The sequence below is a fragment of the Hyperolius riggenbachi genome, chromosome 10 (assembly GCF_040937935.1).
Source record: "Hyperolius riggenbachi isolate aHypRig1 chromosome 10, aHypRig1.pri, whole genome shotgun sequence".
In the NCBI taxonomy this organism is placed as follows: Eukaryota; Metazoa; Chordata; class Amphibia; order Anura; family Hyperoliidae; genus Hyperolius; species Hyperolius riggenbachi.
In genome coordinates, this window is record NC_090655.1 from 122,788,541 (window position 1) to 122,810,460 (window position 21,920).

At 42.4% G+C, this 21,920-nt stretch overlaps 1 protein-coding gene across 4 annotated transcripts in view; it reads left to right on the plus strand.

Annotated features, from left to right (window-relative positions):
* ADAMTS14 (ADAM metallopeptidase with thrombospondin type 1 motif 14) overlaps positions 1-21,920 on the plus strand; it is a 308,652-nt gene that overhangs the window by 61,124 nt on the left and 225,608 nt on the right. For 2 of the 4 annotated variants that reach the window (XM_068257864.1, XM_068257865.1), the window contains exons 1-2: positions 4,831-5,265; positions 6,303-6,700. The exons of 1 other annotated variant lie outside the window; for it this stretch is intronic. In XM_068257864.1, coding sequence (XP_068113965.1) covers positions 5,181-5,265; positions 6,303-6,700 — 483 coding nt within the window. In that variant the 5' untranslated portion in view covers positions 4,831-5,180. Of the gene's footprint in view, positions 1-4,830; positions 5,266-6,302; positions 6,701-21,920 lie in introns of those variants that run through there. One more of the 4 variants, XM_068257866.1, reaches the window with a different exon arrangement.

Consider the following 21,920-nt stretch of genomic DNA (forward strand, 5'->3'; position numbering starts at 1 on the left):
ATGGTAGTATCAGCACTGCTATTCTATATGTGAGACACTAATATTTAAAGATGCAGTGGACTACATCTATAAGTAACACATTTTGTGAGTGGGGGGGTGAAAAAGCCTCAGGGGGCCGTATTCGGCCCGCGGGCCTTAGTTTGAGTTTTTTTTTTTTGAGTTCTAGATAAAAGAAACACATATTTCCATGCCTCCACATAAAAGAAGTAGTCACATGGCTCCACATAAAATAATCAAGTAGTCACATGCCTCCAGATAATTAATTAAGTAGTCACATGCGTCCCAATAAAACTATTAAAGAGAATCTGTACTCTAAAATTCTTACAATAAAAAGCATATCATTCTATTCATTTTGTTCTCCTGGGCCCCTCTGTGATGTTTCTGCCACTCCCTGCTGCAATCCTGGCTTGTAATTGCCAGTTTTAGGCAGTGTTTACAAACAAAAGACATGGCTGCTAACCAGAGTGTGATAGGCTGACAGGAGAGCTTGGAGAGGGTGTGTAAAGCTTCCGCCTATCACAAGCAGTGCTGCACATTCCACACATTCCAGCCTGAGCCCGACAGAGCCGACATAGGAAAGAAGATAAGATTATTACAGAGACAGTGCAACTAGAAAAGGCTGCCGTATGCCAGAGCACATTAGAACAGGTATATGAACTTATAGGGTAGAAGAAATAAGGCTCAAAATTTTGTTACAGAGTCTCTTTAAGTAGTCACAGTCCAGATAATATAATGAAGTAATCACACACCTTCAGATAAAATAATCAAATAGCCAGGTGCCTCACAATAAACAAATTACATAGCCAGGTGCATCAAGATAAAATAACTAAATAGCCAAGTGCACCATATATACATAAATTAAGTAACCATGTTCCCCAGACAACAGAATTAATCTGATCTGAAGTCTGAGTGATGGAGAGGCAGGAATGGTGGTACAGTACAGGGACAGGCATGGCAGTGCAGCACAGGGACAGGCATTGTGCCCATGGTGCTCTGGTGCCTATGGCATGAGCCATGCCTGCACACCTCTAGATACGCCACTGCTGATACTTTGCTTTAGTACAGACAAGTGCTGCCACCCAAATCATACCATACACATAAACAGCAGCTGATGTAAATGATAGAGGAAACTGACAAAATGTGCAGAGTCATCATGCAGAATGTCAGTTTTTTTTCTGCGTGCGAACAACACAGTAAGTGTGCACTAGCCCATTGATTAACATCAATTCTCAGTTTTTCTGTGCAGAAAACGCGTACGAAAACAGTCAAGTGTGTTCCCTGCCTCAGAGAAGAAAGATGTTTTAACTTCTGTTGAAAAATTTGGCAACATTCTAGTTAATAGCTTTTAGTATATAGTAGGAAGACAAAGCCTGGCACTAGATGTCCACCAAAGGGTCAAATGACTCCACCGGATTGCGTACTTCGTATTTTCAATTGTGCACTCAGAGGCAAGCATGCATGTATACAGATGAGAAGAAAGAGGCACTAATTGTTGCAAAGAAGGTACCTTTAATCCAGGGTGGTAGGATACATCGGGGTGTAGAGTGGGGGTGAAGGAGGCCTGACAGCTGTTTCGCTTATAAAGCTTCCTCAGAGGCCAATAGAAGGAACGTTCCTTCTATTAGCCTCTGAGGAAGCTTTATAAGCGAAACAGCTGTCAGGCCTCCTTCACCCCCACTCTACACCCCGATGTATCCTACCACCCTGGATTAAAGGTACCTTCTTTGCAACAATTAGTGCCTCTTTCTTCTCATCTGTATAATAGCTTTTAGTGAATGAAACATGGATACTTCCCAAAGATGTCCAATATGCATTCTTTAACAGTCGCGTGAATTGGTATGTCCGATAATTTTAGTGGAATTATGAAGGCTGCTAAATGGTAAGTTGTAGAGCACATGTAAATTTTATCTAATCTAGAGTATATGATACAGCCTAACGGAAGAGATCAGAGACAGATCATACAAAACTTTGAACATAATTGAATGCATTTCTAAAAAAAAACCCCAAAAATAAATATATTAGCAAAGACATATACAGTTGTGTTCAAAATTAATTCAAATTGAGTGTTTTGGCCAGTTTGACATTGATTTTGATCATTTCAGTCATCTTGTTTACAATTAAATCAAAGAGGCACTTGTAAGTCAGACAAATATAACATAACATTTATAATAAAATAACCACAAATGTATTTTCTGTGCTCACATCATTATCAGTTTTATTCAACCCCCAAGTGACATTCATTCTTAGTACTTAGTACAACATCCTTTACCAGTTATAACAGCTTTTAAAGTGTCTTGCAGCGATCTACAGGTATCTTAGCTCATTCTTCACGGGCAAAAGCCTCCAGTTCAGTCACATTCTTAGGCTTGTGCACTGTAGTAACTGCTTTCTTTAAGTCCCACCAGAGGTTCTCAATTGGATTTAAGTCTGGTGACTGCAATTGCCACTCCAAAATGGTCCAGCCTTTAATCTGCAGCCATGCTCTAGTGGACTTGGAGGTATGCTTGAGATCATTGTCCTGTTGAAAGGTCCAACGTCTCCCAAGCCTCAGGTTTGTGACGGACTGCATTACATTTTCATCCAATATCTCCTGGTACTGAAGAGAATTCATGGTACCTTGCACACGCTGAAGCTTCCCTGTACCTGCAGAAGCAAAACAGCCCCAAAGCATGATTGACCCCCGCAATGCTTCACAGTAGGCACGGTGTTCTTTTCTTCATAGGCCTTGTTCTTCCTCCTCCAAACATAGTGTTGATCCATGGGCCCAAACAGTTCTAATTTTGTTTCATTAGTCCACAGAACACTATCCCAAAACGTTTGTGCTTTGTCCACATGACTTTTGGCATACTGCAGTCGACTCTTCTTATTCTTTGGAGACAGCAAGGGGGTGCACCTGGGAGTTCTGCCATGGAGGCCTTCATTACGCAGTGTGCGCCTTATTATCTGAGCTGAAACTTCAGTACCCGCATCTGACAAATCTTTTTTCAGTTCCTCAGCAGTCACACAGAGACTTTTCTCCACTTTGCACTTTAGGGTAGCGCACAGCAGTCAAAGTCAGCATCTTCTTTCTGCCACGACCAGGTAGCGTTTCAAAAGTGTCCTTTGCCTTGAATTTGCAAATGATGCTTCCTATGGTGTCTCTTGGTATGTTTAACATCTTTGCAATCTTCTTATAGCCATTTCCCTTCCATTCTCTTTACTTCACCATGTTTGTAAACACACCAGTAAATGTCTAAAAGGAGCGGAGTATCACAGTCATTTTAAATCTGCCTAATTGGTGCTTATTATGCTTGATTGCTGCTCATTAACGTCCACAGGTGTTTTCAACACCTGATCTAAAACACTTGAATGAACCTCTGTTCTTAAGAGTGGTAGTCTTTAAGGGGTTGAATAATTGTGTCAATGAAGAAATCACAAAAAAACAAAACAATTAATACTGTATTACAAAAACAATTGATGTCATTTTAGTTGCATTTGGTTCTTTAAAAAGTCCTTGTAAGATTTAATTCTGAACACAATTACAAATGTACACTAAATTCCCTAAAACCCGTTACAGCATTGGGGGTTGAATAAATTTGAACACAACTGTATATGAATCTAGCTTATTTCATGTGTCTGAAAAAAAAAAAACAAGATTTCCTCCCTTTTTCCTTGGAAGGAAAGCAATGACAAACTTGGACAGTGTAATAAAAAGCAAATATGTCACCTTGTCAACAAAGGTTTGTATAGTCAAACCATGGTTTTTCGAGTAGTAATTTATGGTTGTGAGGGCTGCACCATAAGGAGGGTTGAATGTCGAAGTAGTATTGACGTCTTCGAATCGTGGTGCTGGAGAAGACTTTTGAGAGTCCCTTGGACTGTAAGAAGGTCCAATCAGTCAATCCTTAAAGAAATTATCCCTGACTATTCATTGGAAGAAGCAATGCTGAAGATGAAGCTGAAATAATTTGGACACACAATTAGAATGTAGAACTCATTGGAGAAGACCCTGATGATGGGAAAGATCGAGGGCAAATGTAGGAGAGGACAGAAGAGAATGAGATGGCAATATGGTATCATGCAATCAACAAACATGAGCTTGGAAAAGCTACGAGAGGCAGTGGAAGATAGAAGGGCCTAGCCTGTTGTGGTCCATGGTCAGTTGGACAAGACTGAATAACATTTTATTATTATTATTTATTTTATATTTTATTATTATTATAGGAGCATGATGTACCAGGGTGAATTGAATGCATTTATAAAAATATATTATCAAAGACATATATGAATCCAGCTTATTTCATGTGTGTGAAACAATATTCCATTGGTGCTGTTCTCATTAGCTTCGTCCTAAATACTACAGACTCAGCACATCAATGGATTTTATTTTTCAGTGAAATTTATTAAACTGTTGAAACAATTCCAAAATGCTGGAATGAATAGGTATGATCTGCAATTCAACCAGGACCAAGCACCAAATTGAGAATAAATTAAACTTTTTTTTTTTTTTTTTTTTTTTTTGCTGAAACATAGTGGTGCTTTTTTTCTGCAGGGAACACTGAACCTATTATTCACTGTGCAGGTAATGAATGACGCTCATTTGTTTTTTCTGGTCCCCCCTCCACGGTCTCAGGCACAGTACAGTTTCACATGTCAGAATTGGGAGACCCCCTCTGTCCAGAGGAGGGACAGAGGGAACCCAGGGTGTGTCTGCACTACAATGTTACAGATGATGTCAGTACTTGCATCCTCTGGCTGGAAGCTGCAATGCACTCTGACTATCCAGACCTCCCTCCCTTTTCCACTCTCTTTCCCCTCCTCCCTTCTTTATTTTGCCTTCCTAAATGGATGGGGCTTCTCCTGGATATGCACAGTTCACAAGGGTCCAAAAAGACTGTATCAAAGCCTCTCTAAGTTGCTCCCCCAGCACTCCAGAGTGTGCCTCTCCTGAACTGTCAATCTGCTGTGCTGCAACAGGAGGAGAGCAGATTGTTAAACGCCTGGCTGGCTGTGTAAAATCCTGCAGGATCCTTCTCTCTCTCTCTCTCTCTCTCTCTAAATGCCCTGCTAAGCGAGAAAAGTAGGAAATCTGCAAAGAAGGAAAAAAGCTTTTCAGTCGCTGCACTTTGCTGGATACTTTCTTGTTCTGTTGCTTCTTTTGCCTAGGGAAATAATACAAACTCGCTTTCAAGTTAAATCCAATGGATTTTCTCTTCATGTATGGGATTGCTACTTGCTTTTTCACATCTTTCTGTTGGCTGACTGTGGATTCATTTATTGCAAAAGGTATGGGTTGAGTTAGCACTGCTGGCAATGTTTTTAAACCTTTCATTTAGAGAGCCTACTGATTCCTAGAGCAAAGCGACAGGTACAGTATGTTGTGTGCACAAATATTAGCACAGGCTCACTCACTTGTGGCTTCATTTCTTTTATAATTCTTAGTCGTATAAGGTAGCTATGGTTTTTTGCTTTTTGCAGCTATATATTCTATTTATGTGTAATTTCTCCATCCATTGAAGATTAGTGGCAAGCTAGATTGAAAACTTTAACTTTTATTAAAGTGACACAGCTCGACCAGCCATGTATTCAGATCAGTTAAAACTCTACCGAATGTACTGCCACTTCTTTATATACATAGTCTCTGATTTTACAGTTTAATGATGATTTGCATAAATGGCAGGCATGCATTTAGTTATTTATAATATTACTGTTTTGATGAAGCTGTAGCATTGACAGTACCCTACACTTGCACAACAGTTATGTCTATATGGTTGATTTCTTATTTTACCTGTGTGAAATGTGACCTAGCTATGCTACTATGGATGTCTGGACTATGTAGTGTTACCCGTGAGTTCATTCAATTCATTCATAGGCATGTTTGTTTTGACAGGTGTCAATAACTTGCTCCATCCAGATGGAGTCAAGGCTTGACTCATTCTCACTGGTGGGGAAGGGGGTGTGTGGGGGTGTGTGGGGGGGCTTTAACAGGTATGCAGCTGGGGAGGCAGTAAATGTTCCTAACCCAGACAAAGGTCAATATTTAACACCACTGAAATTCTTTGCGAAGTTGTTTTTGGGATACAACCATTGTTTCTACTTCCAAAACCTATTCTGTATCTGACATGAAAAAGTGCAAGCTGTCTTTGAATAGGTGAAGATGTCTGTGTGTTTTCTACATGAAGTGGGCTACAGCCACTTAAGCCAGTGGCACAGAGTATAGACAAAAGGGCAAAAGTTATGTGAATTTATGTAAATAGCCATGCAAAAAGTAAATTTAGGCACGTTTTCTAAAGTCTTATGAAGTTCTTGTTTATTTCCGATAGAACACCTCTCTGGAAAGCTAAGTGAATATGGTGTGGTTGTCCCATTCAGTACAGATCATCTAGGACGATATCTTTCCCACGTGGTGTCAGCAACAGGAAGTAGAAGAGGTGGTCTGACCTTAAAACACCCTGGGCAGAGGGTGGCCCGAAGTCTCCCCGATCCAGCAAAAACTCAGTCAGATGATAGCTCCTTGTACTTCAATGTCACTGTCTTTGGTAAACAGCTTCATCTTCGACTAAAACCCAAAAGACGTTTAGTTTCTCATGAGGCTACACTTGAGTGGCAAGAGGATTTCCAACAAATTTCTCAAGAATCAATTCATGCTGGTTGTGTATATACTGGGGACATTACTGATATGCCAGGAGCAACGGTGGCCATCAGTAACTGTGACGGACTGGTAAGTTAACAGTCAGTTTGCATCCTTATATCAACACTTTAGATTGCTTAATACATCATTTAACTTTGATGAACCATTTTGACTTTTGACAAAATTGTTTCATTCCATAACTTTTCTGCTCTAGTTACAATCTAACCGTGATTTCCGCTCAATCTGCATCCTTTAATAGTGTGAGATGGCAGAGTTTGTTTTCCGTTACTTTTCTTGGATAGTCTTGTAGATATTTTGGTCGCCGCTCTTATAAATCACACACTCTGACTTACATGTTACGCAGCAGCTTAAGGAAAAAGACCACTACTAGCTTAAACTAATCCAAAAATATACCTTGTCCTGTAAATGCTAGGCTATTTCTAGCACTGAGTTATGAAGGTCTGCTTGACTTGCCTTGGTATGTAGCTCCTATCTTTACTAAGCATTTCTGAATATAGTACCACAATGTACTTGAACAGGTTTGGCTTATGTATATGTGTTGCTTGACTCCCTTCGCAACTAAAGAAATATATTTATACAAAGTGAGCTGATTTCTAAGCCAGCATACAGCTACCGGAAAACAAAACATATTCCAGTGGAAACTGAACAGAAATGAAGCCAGGATAGGATCTGTACCATTGGGAAGTTTAATGAAGGAAATGTACACAATACAGGCTTGACATCTTTCACTCTGTTCGCTTCCAACATCAAATCAGGCACGGGGAAACTTGTACTGAAATGAGATAGACTCTTCTCTGCAAGACTTGAGGTTTGAAGTGGGCAGAGTCAAGCGTCACTGAATTTCTCTTTAAGAACCACCCACAATACTTGTGTCTAATTAGATTTCAAGGTATGTCACAGTCAGCTCAGTTCATTCTCAAGCTAACGTTTACAAATGTTTTGTATGTAAATTAGCCATGTGTTACCCTTCTTTTGAATTTAATCCACCTTTGGGGCCATTTTTGAATGACTAATTCTTCAGTTAGTTAACCCCACCTCAGCGAGCACACATGCTAAGTGTTATGCAAGAGTTGAAACAGGTTTTAAATATCATATGCCATTTATGGTATAGATCATTAAAATAAGATATCACTTTTTTATTGCCAGAAATTATATTTTAACGTCCACAACAAACCAAATGTTCGTAAATAGGGACAGAAAAATATGAGTGTCACCAAGTCTTTAGCATTGAAATGTCCCTTGCTATAAGCGAGGCCTCAAACTAAATTATCACATTATTATTTAATATTTATATAGTGCCGACATCTTCCACATCACTGTACAGAATATATTATTTTGTCACTTAACTGTCCCCCAGAGGGCCTCACAATCTAATCCCTATCATAGTCATATGTCTATGAATGTATCATGTAGTGCATGTATCATAATCTAGGGACAATTTAGGGAAAGCCAATCACCTTATCTGTATGTTTTTGGGATGTGGGAGGAAACCATAGTGCCCGGAGTAAACCCACACAGACACGAGGAGAAAGTGCTGCAAGGTGAGAGTGCTAACCACTACACCACCGCGCTGCGCTCACATTCTTTTGCATGGAAACATCATCATATAATAAACTACAATGGGGCTACATACTACCTATATGAACAATCTATTAAATAGATGAAATTGGCGCAAATCCATTCTAGTGACTTCATGCAATGTTATACCAGGCTGATAAAAAGATTGTTCGGGTTGTTTAGAATGACAGTGCCATGTTGCTTTATTCCATCTGTGCTCATTCGATTTATGTAATTAACCATGGGGGTCAGTAATACATTCAGGTCATCTCTTATATATATATATATATATATATATATATATATATATATATATATATATATATATATATATATATATATATATATATATATATATATATATATATATATATATATATATATATATATATTTTTAGTATTTATATAGCACCGACATCTTCTGCAGCACTGTACAGAGTATATTGTCTTGTCACTTAACTGTCGCTCAGAGGGGCTCACAATCTAATCCCAACCATAGCCATATATCCATGTATCATGTAGTGTATGTATCGTAGTCACCATATAGCCACCATAGGAATTTTACTCATGTATATAAAGCTATGTACCATGTCGCGATTTTCCTGACGACCCACAATTTTTGGAGTGGCGAGCGGTCGTTTTCACGATATTGTGATGTGGGTACAGGTGCACGACCATGCGAACGTCGCTTAGCGTCGCACTGCAATAATGAGTGGCGGGTCGAATCGATAAGATCCTTGAAGACTCCCGCACAAAGTATTGCGATCGTGAAGTCTCGTTTGCTCCCTGCGTGTAGTGTCGTGTGACATCATGCACACCCACCAGCAGGAAGAGGCATCGCTGCCAACCGTCGTCAAGGGAATGTCGCAGGACCTGTCAGGCAGTGAGTATTAGGCAGCTTTAGAGTGAGTAATAAAAAATCGGAAGTCTGGCAATGCACTATTCCTGATAGCTGGCACAGATGATAGATGGTTTCATCTAAAAAATGTTTTGTCCCCATCAATTCTTAATCATTCCAACATGCAAAGCATATAGGCAAGGATCTTCAAAGCAGGCCAAACTTCATAGACCACTATTGTCTTAATACAAATTGAAATATTTATAATTGGGCAGCTGCTTCAAAGGTGGTAGGTGAAAAGATGCAGCCCACTCCCAAACCCATCAGCCTTGGATAAGTGTCTATCTGTACCACTGTTTCTCAGTAATGTAGAGCATGAATTATTGCATCAAAAAGTGACAGAGAATATGCCTTGTGTTAGATCTTGTTCAGAACTGAACTTACATACTTCTACCATGTGGATGCTTTTCTAGTTATGGAATAGCTATTTATTTGTTATATTTATGAAGTGCCAACATATTATGCAATGCTGTACAATAGACAAATGGGTTAATATACAAGGAAGGACATACAAGGCGCTCAAAACAAAACAAGATCATGCAAATGTCTTTGATAACAATAGTTCAGTGCCTTTGGTCAAACTAGAGTCTGCAAGGGGGTTGTTGTAGTCTGCAAGGGGGTTGTTAGTCAGTGAGATTACTTAATCAAGCTGAAAACACTGAGGGGGGGGGGGGCGGGATGGGAGGCAAGGGGGCAAGGGCCCTGCTAGGGGCTTACAATCTAAAGGTTGGGGTAGAGAATAAAAAATATTCTTTAAAAAAAGAAAGGTTGGGGCAGAGACAATAAGTGCATCTGTTCAGGGTGGGAGGGAGGGTGCCCAGCAGAGCATATTATGGTACTGATGCGGGAAGGTGGGGAGTAGGCAAGCATGAAATTGTGAGTCTTGAGGGCCAGTTTGAAGGTATTAAAGGTGGAGTTGAGTCTGATGGCTGGTGGAAGCGAGTTCCAGAGAGTGGAGACAGCCCTAATGAAGTCCTGCAATCTTGTATGGGAGTGAGATATGCTGCAGTGCAAAAAGGTGCAGGTCATTGAAGGATTGGCTTGGGGCAGTCAGTATTTTCCTGTGGACAAGATCAGAGATGTTACAATATTGGTGTTTGCATGAGCACATAGGAAACTAGAGCTAAGGCCCCTGATGAGACATATTCTGTCGAAACTAGTAGGGTGGGACTAAAGTGGATTTAAGATGGTGGAGAGCTGTGAAAGTTTTGGAGGAGCATCCCTAAGTCAACCAGGCGACCAACATTGAGGGGGAGAGCCCTGAAAACTCTATACTCATCAGAACCAGATGTTTCCTCAACACCTGCAACAGCACAGAGGGAGGAGGAGGAAGAGTCCTGTGGGGAAGAGGAGTCAGACTCGGATGATGAGGAAGGTGTTTCTTTGGGGGAGGAGGAGGAGGAGGCAGCGGCAGAAGAACAACCGCAGCAGTCGTCGCAGGGGGCTTGTGCTGCTCAACGTTCCCGTGGTATTGTTCGTGGCTGGGAAAGGAGGACTTACCTGACGTCACCGAGAAAGAGCAAGAGAAGATGGATAGTACATCTGGATCCAACTTTGTGCAGATGGCGTGTTTCATGCTGTCCAGCCTGTTGAGGGACCCCCGTATAAAAAAACTCAAGGGGAATGAGCTGTACTGGGTGGCCACGCTACTAGACGGTATAGGCACAAAGTGGTGGACATGTTACCAACTCACCTGGAGGCAGAAAGAATGCAGCACTTGCAGAGCAAGCTGGCAACTATGCTTTACAATGTGTTTAAGGGTGATGTCACAGCACAACGCAATAAAGCTACCACTGTCAGTAATCCTTCTCCCATGTCAATGCAGGCAAGGACAGGACGTTCCAGCGATCTCATGGTGATGTTGGACATGTGGACATTCTTTAGTCCAATGCTTCGCCTTAGCCCTTCCGGATCCACCCTCCACCAACGCTTGTACCGGCAGGTAGCCGACTACCTGGCCTTAAGTGTGGATGTAGACACTGTGAGCAGCGATAAACCCTTGGACTACTGGGTGCGCAGGCTTGACCTGTGGCCAGAGCTGTCCCAATTTGCCATCCAACTTCTGTCTTACCCTGCCTCAAGCGTCCTGTCAGAAAGGACCTTCAGCGCAGCTGGAGGCATTGTCACTGAGAAGAGAAGTCGCCTAAGTCACAAAAGTGTTCAGTACCTCACCTTTATCAAAATGAATGAGGCATGGATTCCGGAGGGCTACTGCCCGCCCCAAGACTAAGTCAGTCCCCACACACAGCATCTCTGCCTGCACGCCGTGTGACTGCCTGCCCCAAGACTAAGTTACTCCCCACACAGCAGCTCTGCCTGCAGGCCGCTTGACTTCCTTCTCCGCCAGCACTAACAGGGTCCAGGACTCCAGGTGGATTTCTGAATTTTCGCTATAATAATTTTTCTGGTGCGTTTACATGCCTGCCTAATTTTTCTGGCTGCACTGCAGCTGCAACAACCAACCAATTCCCATTCGTGACCTTGCCACAGTGAAGGGGCTTGCATATCACAACCGAAGGCTATATGAGTGTAATAAGGTCGTTGCTTCATTGTGGACAGACCAAATTTGATCAGCTGGACATTCACTGTTGTTCTATCATTGAGCTACCACAGCCCGGCGACCATATGGGCTTGAAAACCGCCACAGCCTGCACTCTTGCCATGGTGCGCACCAGTCCAGCATGGCCATCACAACACAAACAGCTGTTTGTGGTGCGTTACACAGTGAGTTTGGTGTGTCAGTGTGAAGCAGTACTCTAATTACACTCCCTGATTGATGTATAGACATGAAAGATGTTTTAAAGCAGGGGTCCCCAACCACCGGGCCGCGGCCCACTGCCGGTCCGTGGGCAGTTGCCAGCTGGGCCGCGGCGGGTCTGGCCTCTCGCCCCTCCTCCCCCCACGGCCGCCGCTCCTGTCATCTTATGAGCTGGCGGCCGCTTCCTGTCACTGATTCCCCCAGTAGCGGCTGTCCTCCGTATAGCATCTCCTATTACAGCAGCGCTTCCTGTGCGGCTGCTGTAAGGAGGGAAGGAGGCGGGCAGCGGCTTCCTGTAGCGGCGTTCGCCGTTACCATGGGAACCGCTGCCCACCTCCTTCCCTCCTTACAGCAGCCGTGCGACGCGCTGCTGTAAATAGAAGATGCTGTACGGAGGAGAGCGGCTACGGGAATCTGTGACAGGAAGCGGCCGCCAGCTCATAAGGTAACAGGAGCAGCGGCCGCGGGGGGGAGGGTGGCCTACACTGGGGCACATGGGGCGTTATACTGGGGCACTACACTGGGGCACATGGGGCACTATTCTAGCTATACGGGGCACATGGGGCACTATACTAGCTATACTGGGGCACATGGGGCACTATACTAGCTATACTGGGGCACATGGGGCACTATACTAGCTATACTGGGGCACATGGGGCACTATTCTAGCTATACTGGGGCACATGGGGCACTATACTAGCTATACTGGGGCACACTGGGCACTTTACTAGCTATCCTGGGGCACACTTGGCACTATATTAGCTATACTGGGTCTCTATACTAGCTCCCTATACTGGGGCCACTGTGCTTGCTGTGCCGCCGCGAATATACACCGCCCCCCCCCCCCGGGCCCCAGAGAAAATTTTGGACGGTTACCGGTCCCCGGGCCGAAAAAGGTTGGGGACCCCTGTTTCAAAGCACTTTAGGCCTGCAATTAAGCATGCAATTTCTGCCCTTAAAACGCTGCTTTGCGTCAAATCCTTATTTTTCCCCGGGACTTTTGGCATCCATCCCACTCCGCCATGCCCCCCTCCAGGTGTTAGACCCCTTGAAACATCTTTTCCATCACTTTTCTGGCCAGCATCAGTGTTTCTAGTTTTCAAAGTTCGCCTCCCCATTGAAGTCTATTGCAGTTCGCGAAAGTTGGCGCGAACCGAACCTTTGCGGAAGTTTGCAAACCGAAAATCAGAGGTTCGGGCTATCTCTAGTCACGAATTGTCTCAAAATACGATGAAAATAGAAGTTGTATAAACTTTTAGTTCTGTGGACTTTTTATCCTATAATTACATAGTTATTTGGGTTGAAAAAAGACATACCCATACCTCTATCGAGTTCACTGAGCGCTGTATCCATTGTTTTGAATTGTTGAATATTTAGTAGGAAGTGCTCCACAAGAACTCCAATTTAGATTGTATTATATGCTAGCGCTGTTACTGTGGATTTGTAAGATCAGATAGGTAGGTCGGGTTGGTCCTGAGCACCAATTTGTAGGCCAAGCACAGAATTGGCGGATCACTTGTGATATCTCCTTTGAAAATACTTAAAAATCTTTGAAGGTGCCTTACAAAATTACCCCGAAGGAGCTGTATGAAACTTTACTTTAGGGTCAAAGTAGCTCTTTCGGCAGTGTCAGCTGTACACTTTGCACTTAGCAGTGCGTCTAATAGTTACGTTTGTTGCCTTCATATTACACATGCCATTGGCATTGCTAATGTAAAATTGTACCAGAACTCCCACGTTTTCACTCTAAGGTTTCAGTCCCTGATGGAAAGCTTCTAAGCTTCTGTGAAAATCCAAATCTCCAATTCCCACAGTGTCTCTGGTTTACCATTAACACACAGTAAACACGGCTTTTGCAATCTTTACCTTCATCTGAAGTTAAAGCAAAAACACACAACAAGTGATACAAAGTCCATAATGATCATCTTTTGGAGGTGATGACTGACAAGATCCTAATGTCCATCCATCAGCAGTTGATGTAAATGTAGAACAGCCCAGACAGGCACCATCACAGATGAAAACCATGCCTACCATTTATTTTATTTACAGTGTACAGTATAGCCATTCACTATGACGTAACACAGATTGGCAGAGCGATTCATTATCACCTTGTTAGGGTGGCAGTTTTTCAGACATTAATTGATACTCATCATAGTGAGTGGAACGATAGGGTTACTTTACTAAAAGGGTTAATATGAGGCAGGGGTCACACTTGACAAAAGCAGTAGTACCGGTATACTTTTATGCTGCTGCGGGAAAACGTACATTGCTGCCACTGCACTGCAATTATGTTTTGGGAACTATTATGTGTTTTTGCATGCATTTTGCAGTGCGGGTACCGCACACAATTTTAGGCAAGTGTGAAGTTAAAGGATACCCGAGGTGACATGTGACATGATGAGATAGACATGTGCATGTACAGTGCCAAGCATACAAATAACTATGCTGTGTTCTTTTTTTCTTTCTCTGCGTGAAAGAGTTAAATATCAGGTATGTAAGTGGCTGACTCAGTCCTGACTCAGACAGGAAGTGAATACAGTGGGGCCCCTTACTGATAAGAAATTCCAACTATAAAACACTTTCCTGGCAGTAAATGGCTTCTGAGTGCAGGAAAGAGATACAAAGGGGTCAATAGTTTATAGATTTTAGCTCTGGCATACTTCAATGAGCATTGAGCAAAACCAATACAATAAGACTTAAAAAGTAGATTTAAACATAAAATAAAACTGGGAATATCTTAAAAAGTCATTTTTAGGTGAATTAAGATAGATACAATTGTGTATTTTATTCATTTATTTTCGCCTTGGGTGTCCTTTAAGGCTAGCATCAGTATCAAGAAGAGCAAAGTCACTGAAGCAGTCAAAAATTAAAATAAGTAATTTAACCACTTAACATTCCTGGGTTTTTATCCCTTAGGATACCTGAGCTGAAACCCTTAGAAGAAACAGGGGAAGCCGGCATGTATAGTGAGCTGTCCTGATGGCCACCACTCCCCCTGTTCTCCTGTGTCCCCCTCCTTTCTTATCTAAAGCCCCCCGGCAGCCTCTTCCAGGTCGCTGGAGTCGGGTTTCACTGCGCAGGCACTTGCCCGGCTGCGGCCAGGAGCACTCTGCACATGACGTCACGATTACGTCAACCGCTCTGGTATCCTTTAAGATCCCTGACTATTTTGACAATCCGCTGCGCCACTATTCATACAGCAAAAACATTTTTATTACTTATGATATCTAAGTAGTATATATCCTACCTAATAATAGGCAAGTGTCTTTGCGTCCTATGTCCCTGTGTGTGTGTTTTTTCCGTTGCTGTGCGCATGTGCAGGGATGCAGAGACATTGAGCTGGGGGTATGCCGCACGGACAAGGCTAGGAGGGGCAGGCGTGTGTGTGCCCGCGTGTTGGGCGTGTGTGCTCACGCCCGGTGTGCACGCAGCGGATATGTGTGGCGGGCGTGTGTTTGTGTGCGACGGGCGCATGCACCGGTGACAGACCTAGAGCCCATTTTTAAATAGGCTAAGGTCACTAGTGTGTGTGTGTATATATATATATATATATATATATATATATATATATATATATATATATATATATATATATATATATATATATATATATATATATATATATATAATTATTATTTTTTTTATTTGTTTTTTACGACAACCTAGACTTTCTTTGGGTAGTATTTTGTTTTCCCCTAAATGTGTTCAGTTTTATAGCCATTGTACAGGGGGAAATAGACAAAAATGCAGGATATTCACTTTTTCACATTTCACCTACCCTATCCTAATTTTCACGTAACACTGGGAGAAAACACCTCAAAATATATTCCTTGGCTCTTCCTGGTTAAAATGATACCACATATTCCCTAATTCATTACTATTTGGGAATGCATTATCCCCAGACCGCATTTCTGTAGCAATCAGATGACAGTTGTGAGGGCCCCTGATAATATACAGAGGCATACGAAGGAGTCAGCTTCATTTAAAAAACACAAAACACTTTTTATTTTTACTCTGACTTTGCTTTTTAAACTTTTTTTTTTTTTTTTTTTTACTGTAATGAATGATTAATGCTATTTGAAAAGAATTGAAAGATATCAAAGTAATCTGCAGAACAGGAACCTCAAATGGCTCTCTCATTTCTGAGAACTTTCTAAGAGTCAAAGGAAGCACAGAGTACTCTGGTTGGTGACTGGATATGATGTCAGAAGGTAAATTCATAGACTATGCACTCATCCACACACACTTAACCTTTCCCCAGACTCAGAATACTTGTACTCACTTTACCCACACACACTGCCATCGCTTTAACTTAAGACCACACTCTACACTTACACACGCTACTAGTACTAAGCTCCACCCACATACATAATGGCCTGTTCAGTGTAATTGCAAACAAATGTACAAAGCAGCAAACAGGTGTACATAGGCAGCAGCAACAACACATCATCAGTACTAACTCAATAGTGAGATTGGATTCAAGCAAACAGCTCTCATTTCAGACATATGCTTAACTCAATATATTATGGCCTTAACACTGGACACTGTAAACAGATAATTGGAAACACAAGCCAAAACAGATTATGCATTCATACAAAGACAAACACATTGATTAATATGACATGTTCACTGATATAACACCTGAACCATATCCTGAAAAAAAACATTGTTATATACTCACATACAGTATAATGAAAGGAAACACAGTATACACAGCATGACATGGTAACTGAAAAAATAGTACTGCTGAAACGCATACTGTAGCTGAGCCCTTAACTATGGTTAAGGGCTCAGCCTCTGACACAGGAGACCAGGGTTCGAATCTCGGCTCTGCCTGTTCAGTAAGCCAGCACCTATTCAGTATGAGACCTTAGGCAAGTCTCCCTAACACTGCTACTGCCTATAGAGCGCGTCCTAGTGGCTGCAGCTCTGGCGCTTTGAGTCAGCTAGGAGAAAAGCGCAATATAAATGATATTTGTCTTGTCTATGCTAAAAGTGTTAGTTTGTTTGTTTGTTTGTTTGTATTAAATTCCCAATATATTCTTTAACCCCTTCAACCCTCATCCTCTATAGTTAACAAAATACAACACTTGTAAAGAAAAAAAGTGACAGCATTTAAAAATAAATAAATGGTTACCTTAGGGACTTTTTAAAAAAAAATATGTATGTCATGAAGTTATATTACTGTTATTTTTGCAAATAAGTGCTTATTTTTGTTGATATAGTGTAAAGAAACTCAAAACAGAAGAAAATGCACCTTTATTTCCAGATAAAATATTGTCATCATACATTGTACTAGGGACATCATTTAAATGTAATAACCGGGGCAAATGGATAAATAAAATGTTTGGTTTTTATATACAGTAGCACTTTTTATTTTTAAACTAAAATGGCTAAAACAATCATAGAAATAATACTTTTTTTCAGTGTTTATCTTCTTAAAACTTAAAATAATTCTTAGCAAAAAGTACCACCCAATAAGAGCCTAATTTGCGGCAAAAAAACCCCAATATAAAGATTATGTCAGTGTGATAAGTAGCGAGAAAGTTATGGCACATGAATGGGAGATGCGTAATGTGAAAATTGCTCAGATTTTTAAGGGGAAATAACCTGTGGTAGGGAAGTGGTTAAACACGTGATACGTTTTTATTCACTAGCACATGCTTACATGCCACCTATTGTTAGTCTATGGGAGATGGACTTACCAGTTGTAGACATTGGTAATGAAGTCCTAGAACTGAGTGACAGAATTGGATTCCTCCTTGGAGAGGAGGTAACTGCACGCTTACCACTTATGGAAACATGCAATCAATACAGACCATGCTTGAACCAATCATCACTAGCCTTGTTATTATTTTGAAATGCATGTTACTTTAGACTGACTTTAAAGTAGAAGAGTTGCTGTAAGGTTTATCAAGGGGTTAAAAGAGGCTGTCTGAAAAGATCAAGGCCTTGCCTTGCTGCCCATGGTGGTGGCTGGACAGGGAAGAAAGATTATTGTTCATGAAACAGGTGGCTGAAAATGGAAAAGGAAAGCTGCCAATGGATAAGATATGGAAGAAAGGTGTTGCTGCCCACGGGACCTGTACATAAAAGGGAGGGGCTGCTGAACATGGATGTTATACATGAAATGGGAGGGCACCTGCTGCATGAGGACGGTGGTGAGACACAAGAAAGGTGGGATTTATGATACTGCCTGATTGACCCAAAATCAGAGCAATCAGATAAGCACCCCGTATTGCTAAAGTGCGTAAGGTCCTCCTGAGACCCCTTAAAACACTATCACTGTTTGTGAGAATTTTTTATTATCTACATCTTGCAAAAAATGTAGTGTTTGGATTGCAGCCTAACTACTTTCCTGTTGATTGCAGGCTCCTACCTGTTATGATTGCAGTCTGGCACTTGCAGACTTGAAGAGTCTCTGGAGGAGGTCAACCCTCCTCAAGTTTTCCACTCAATGAACATCCTGCTGCCAGCTCTGTCCCTACCGTATTTACAGACTGGCCAGGGTTTGCGGTGGGCTGAAGCAGCTTGCTGGAGATGGACATTTAAATATGTGCTGGTTCAGCTCGTAACCAGCTCCTATAGCCGAGGGGCTGGGCTGGTATAACTCCAGGGGAGGAGGGGGCATGCTCTTTTTTTGTATATATATTTTTTTATTATTATGTAAATATGGGTGCATGAAATAAGGATTCCAGGAAAAAAGGACCTGGCTGGATAACACATTGGTGCCAGTGGATAATGAAATCTCAATAACGATAAACATTGTTAACAATATTGGTTAATGATAAATACCATTTTAAAACAGACGGGAAATGGAAAGATATTAACTTTAAAAATCATTACATAATTCAACAATACAGCTTAACTTAAGCCTAGTCTCACACAGAATTCTCCCCTGGTGGTGCCTAACCCTAACCACTCCCCCTGGTTGTGCCTAACCCTAGCCACTCCCCCTGGTGGTGCCTAACCCTAACCACCTTCCCTGGTGGCACCTAACCCTAGCCACTCCCCCTGGTGGTGCCTAACCCTAACCACCTTCCCTGGTGGCACCTAACCCTAACCATCACCCCTGGTGGTGCCTAACCCTAAGACCTCCCTGGTGGTGCCTAACCCGACTACCCCCCTGGTGTTGCCTAACACTAACCACTCCCCCTGGTTGTGCCTAACCCTAACCACCTTCCCTGGTGGCACCCAACCCTAACCACCACCCCTGGTGGTGCCTAACCCTAAGACCTCCCTGGTGGTGCCTAACCCGACTACCCCGCTGGTGATGCCTAACCCTAACCACCCCCCTGGGGGTGCCTAACCCTATCCAGCCCCCTGCACAAACATCGTTACAGACACAGAAATGATAACATATTTGATAACGTAAAATCTGTACATACAAACGATATAATATGACAAAAACTATAACTTTACAAGTTTCTAAAACAATAACATATTTCAAAAACTTTAATGCTCTAATTTTGTGAACAATATTTATCTTGCGCCCTTTTTTCTGCTTTGGGCATCGTATTAACAATAAATGCATGAAAGTCTATGGCGGTGCCCTTTTCGTCCACTAGCCGCCAGAGCCCTTTTTTTCCTGCTACTGTAAATACTGTATAAGCAAACATATCATTTCTGCATTGATTATTTTACATTAGAAAAGAAAAGCTCCACTTTGCACTGTAACTATGCATGCTGTTTTCAGGTCTTAACCTAGTGCATAGGCCATGAATGAGAGGCAGGTAAAAAATCTTCATCAACCATCTAGTAATGCCATGTCTGTTACTGCAGGCGTAAACTACATACCGTAAATGCATTAATATATACATGTAATTGCTGCTAGATCAACGCAAAACTTTGCTCATGGCTTTGCTCATTAACAGGAGATTATTAAAATTGGTCCAGTTTATCATAAGGACATACACAAACACAAAGAATGCCTGCCACAGGGATTGGAACTTGATTCTTTGGGCAACACGTGACAAAAGCTACAACCTTGTGATGCAGTCTGTTGCTAGGAAGAGTGAGAAGGGACCACAGTGCACAATGGAGTGCTTCCAGTGGGAGGTTTAAGGTGCAACAGGCAAAAAGGGTGCCGGAAGAAGTACATAAGGAGGTTTAAGGGGATGAACATAAAGATAAACAGCTGCTTCTACTGGCTTTTCTGAATTCCTCGCTAACTAAATCACAAGCTAAACAAAGCTACAATAACACAGCAGGTAATGTGGAGACCATTTCTAAAGTCTCAGTTTTAACTTCAAAGGAAGTCAAACCAGACACACCCAGACCCATCTCTGGTTTAGTCATGCAAGATAATGTAAACTGGCATAAGGTGAACTTCAATACAATACCATCAAGTGACTTTTTAAAATATCTACTATAATTTTAAACTTTAACTATAGATAATATGGAATGATCGTACAACACGTCCAGTGCAAGTTAGCTAACTGATGAACTCTATCCAAGACAAGACAAATAACATTTATATTGCGCTTTTCTCCTGGCAGACTCAAAGCGCCAGAGCTGCAGCCACTAGGACCGCGCTCTTTAGGCAGTAGCAGTGTTAGGGAGACTTGCCTAAGGTCTCCTACTGAATAGGTGCTGGCTTACTGAACAGGCAGAGCTGAGATTCGAACCCTGGTCTCCTGTGTCAGAGGCAGAGCTCTTAACCAGTACACTTCCAGCCACACACGTACACTATCCAGCCACACACATTCATAACTGTAAATTGATTATTTAGTACAGACTTTCAACTTAAAGAGAAACTGTAACCAAGAATTGAACTTTATCCCAATCAGTAGCTGATACCCCCTTTCCCATGAGAAATATATTCCTTTTCTCAAACGGATCATTAGGAGGCTCTGTATGGCTGATTTTGTGGTGAAACCTCTCCCACAGTGTGATGTCAGCACACAGCACTGAGGTACTGACATCACACTGTGGAAGCCTTGTTGCATTGTGGGAAATAACAGCTGTTTCCATCTGCCAAAAATGCAAGCAGCATCTCCTTCCACTAACATCACCTGCCAGCAATAAAAATTTCACCATGTGATAAATGTCTGAATGTGAATCAGGGAGAGGAATGAATTTACAATGAGCAAACACTGACAAAATCATTTATACATAATTATTGTAAAAATTAAGCATTTTTTATTACATTATGTTCACTGGAGTTCCTCTTTAACCACTTGCCGACCGCACGCTTATACCGTGCGTCGGCAAAGTGGCAGCTGCAGGACCAGCGACGCAGTACTGCGTCGCCAGCTGCAGGCTGATTAATTAGGAAGCAGCCGCTCGCGCGAGCGGCTGCTTCCTGTCAAATCACGGCGGGGGGCTCCGTGAATAGCCTGCGGGCCGCCGATGGCGGCTCGCAGGCTAAATGTAAACACAAGCGGAAATAATCCGCTTTGTTTACATTGTACGGCCGTAAGGCAGATCGGCGATCCCCGGCCAATCAGCGGCCGGGGATCGCCGCCATGTGACAGGGGACGTCCCGTCACTGGCTGCACAGGACGGATAGCGTCCTGTGCAGCCTCGATCGCCGGGGGGGGGCAGGTAGGAGAGGGAGGGGGAGGATTTCGCCGCGGAGGGGGGCTTTGAGGTGCCCCCCCCGCAACACCCAGGCAGGCAGGAGAGATCAGACCCCCCCTGCACATCATCCCCATAGGGGGGAAAAAAGGGGGGCAATCTGATCTCTCTGCCTGCACGCTGATCTGTGCTGGGGGCTGCACAGCCCACCCAGCACAGATCACTCAAAACAGCGCTGGTCCTTAAGGGGGGGTAAAGGGTGGGTCATCAAGTGGTTAAGGGCTGATACAAAGGAACCATTATTTTCTACTGATCAACAAGTCAACCAATCACAGTGATCAAATTAGTTTTTAATGGACAATGAATTGTGGCAATCAACATTCATTTTATTGATCTGTACGGCAACCTGCAAGAGCTTAAAGAGAGTCTGAAGTGATTTAGGATACCTGTTTTTATTCAGCGGGCAGCTTCAGCATTATAATACAAACTGATTTGCTGCATTCCTGTGGCAGATCCCCACGAAATCCCTGGTGTAAAATTCTGCTATCCTTCCGGGT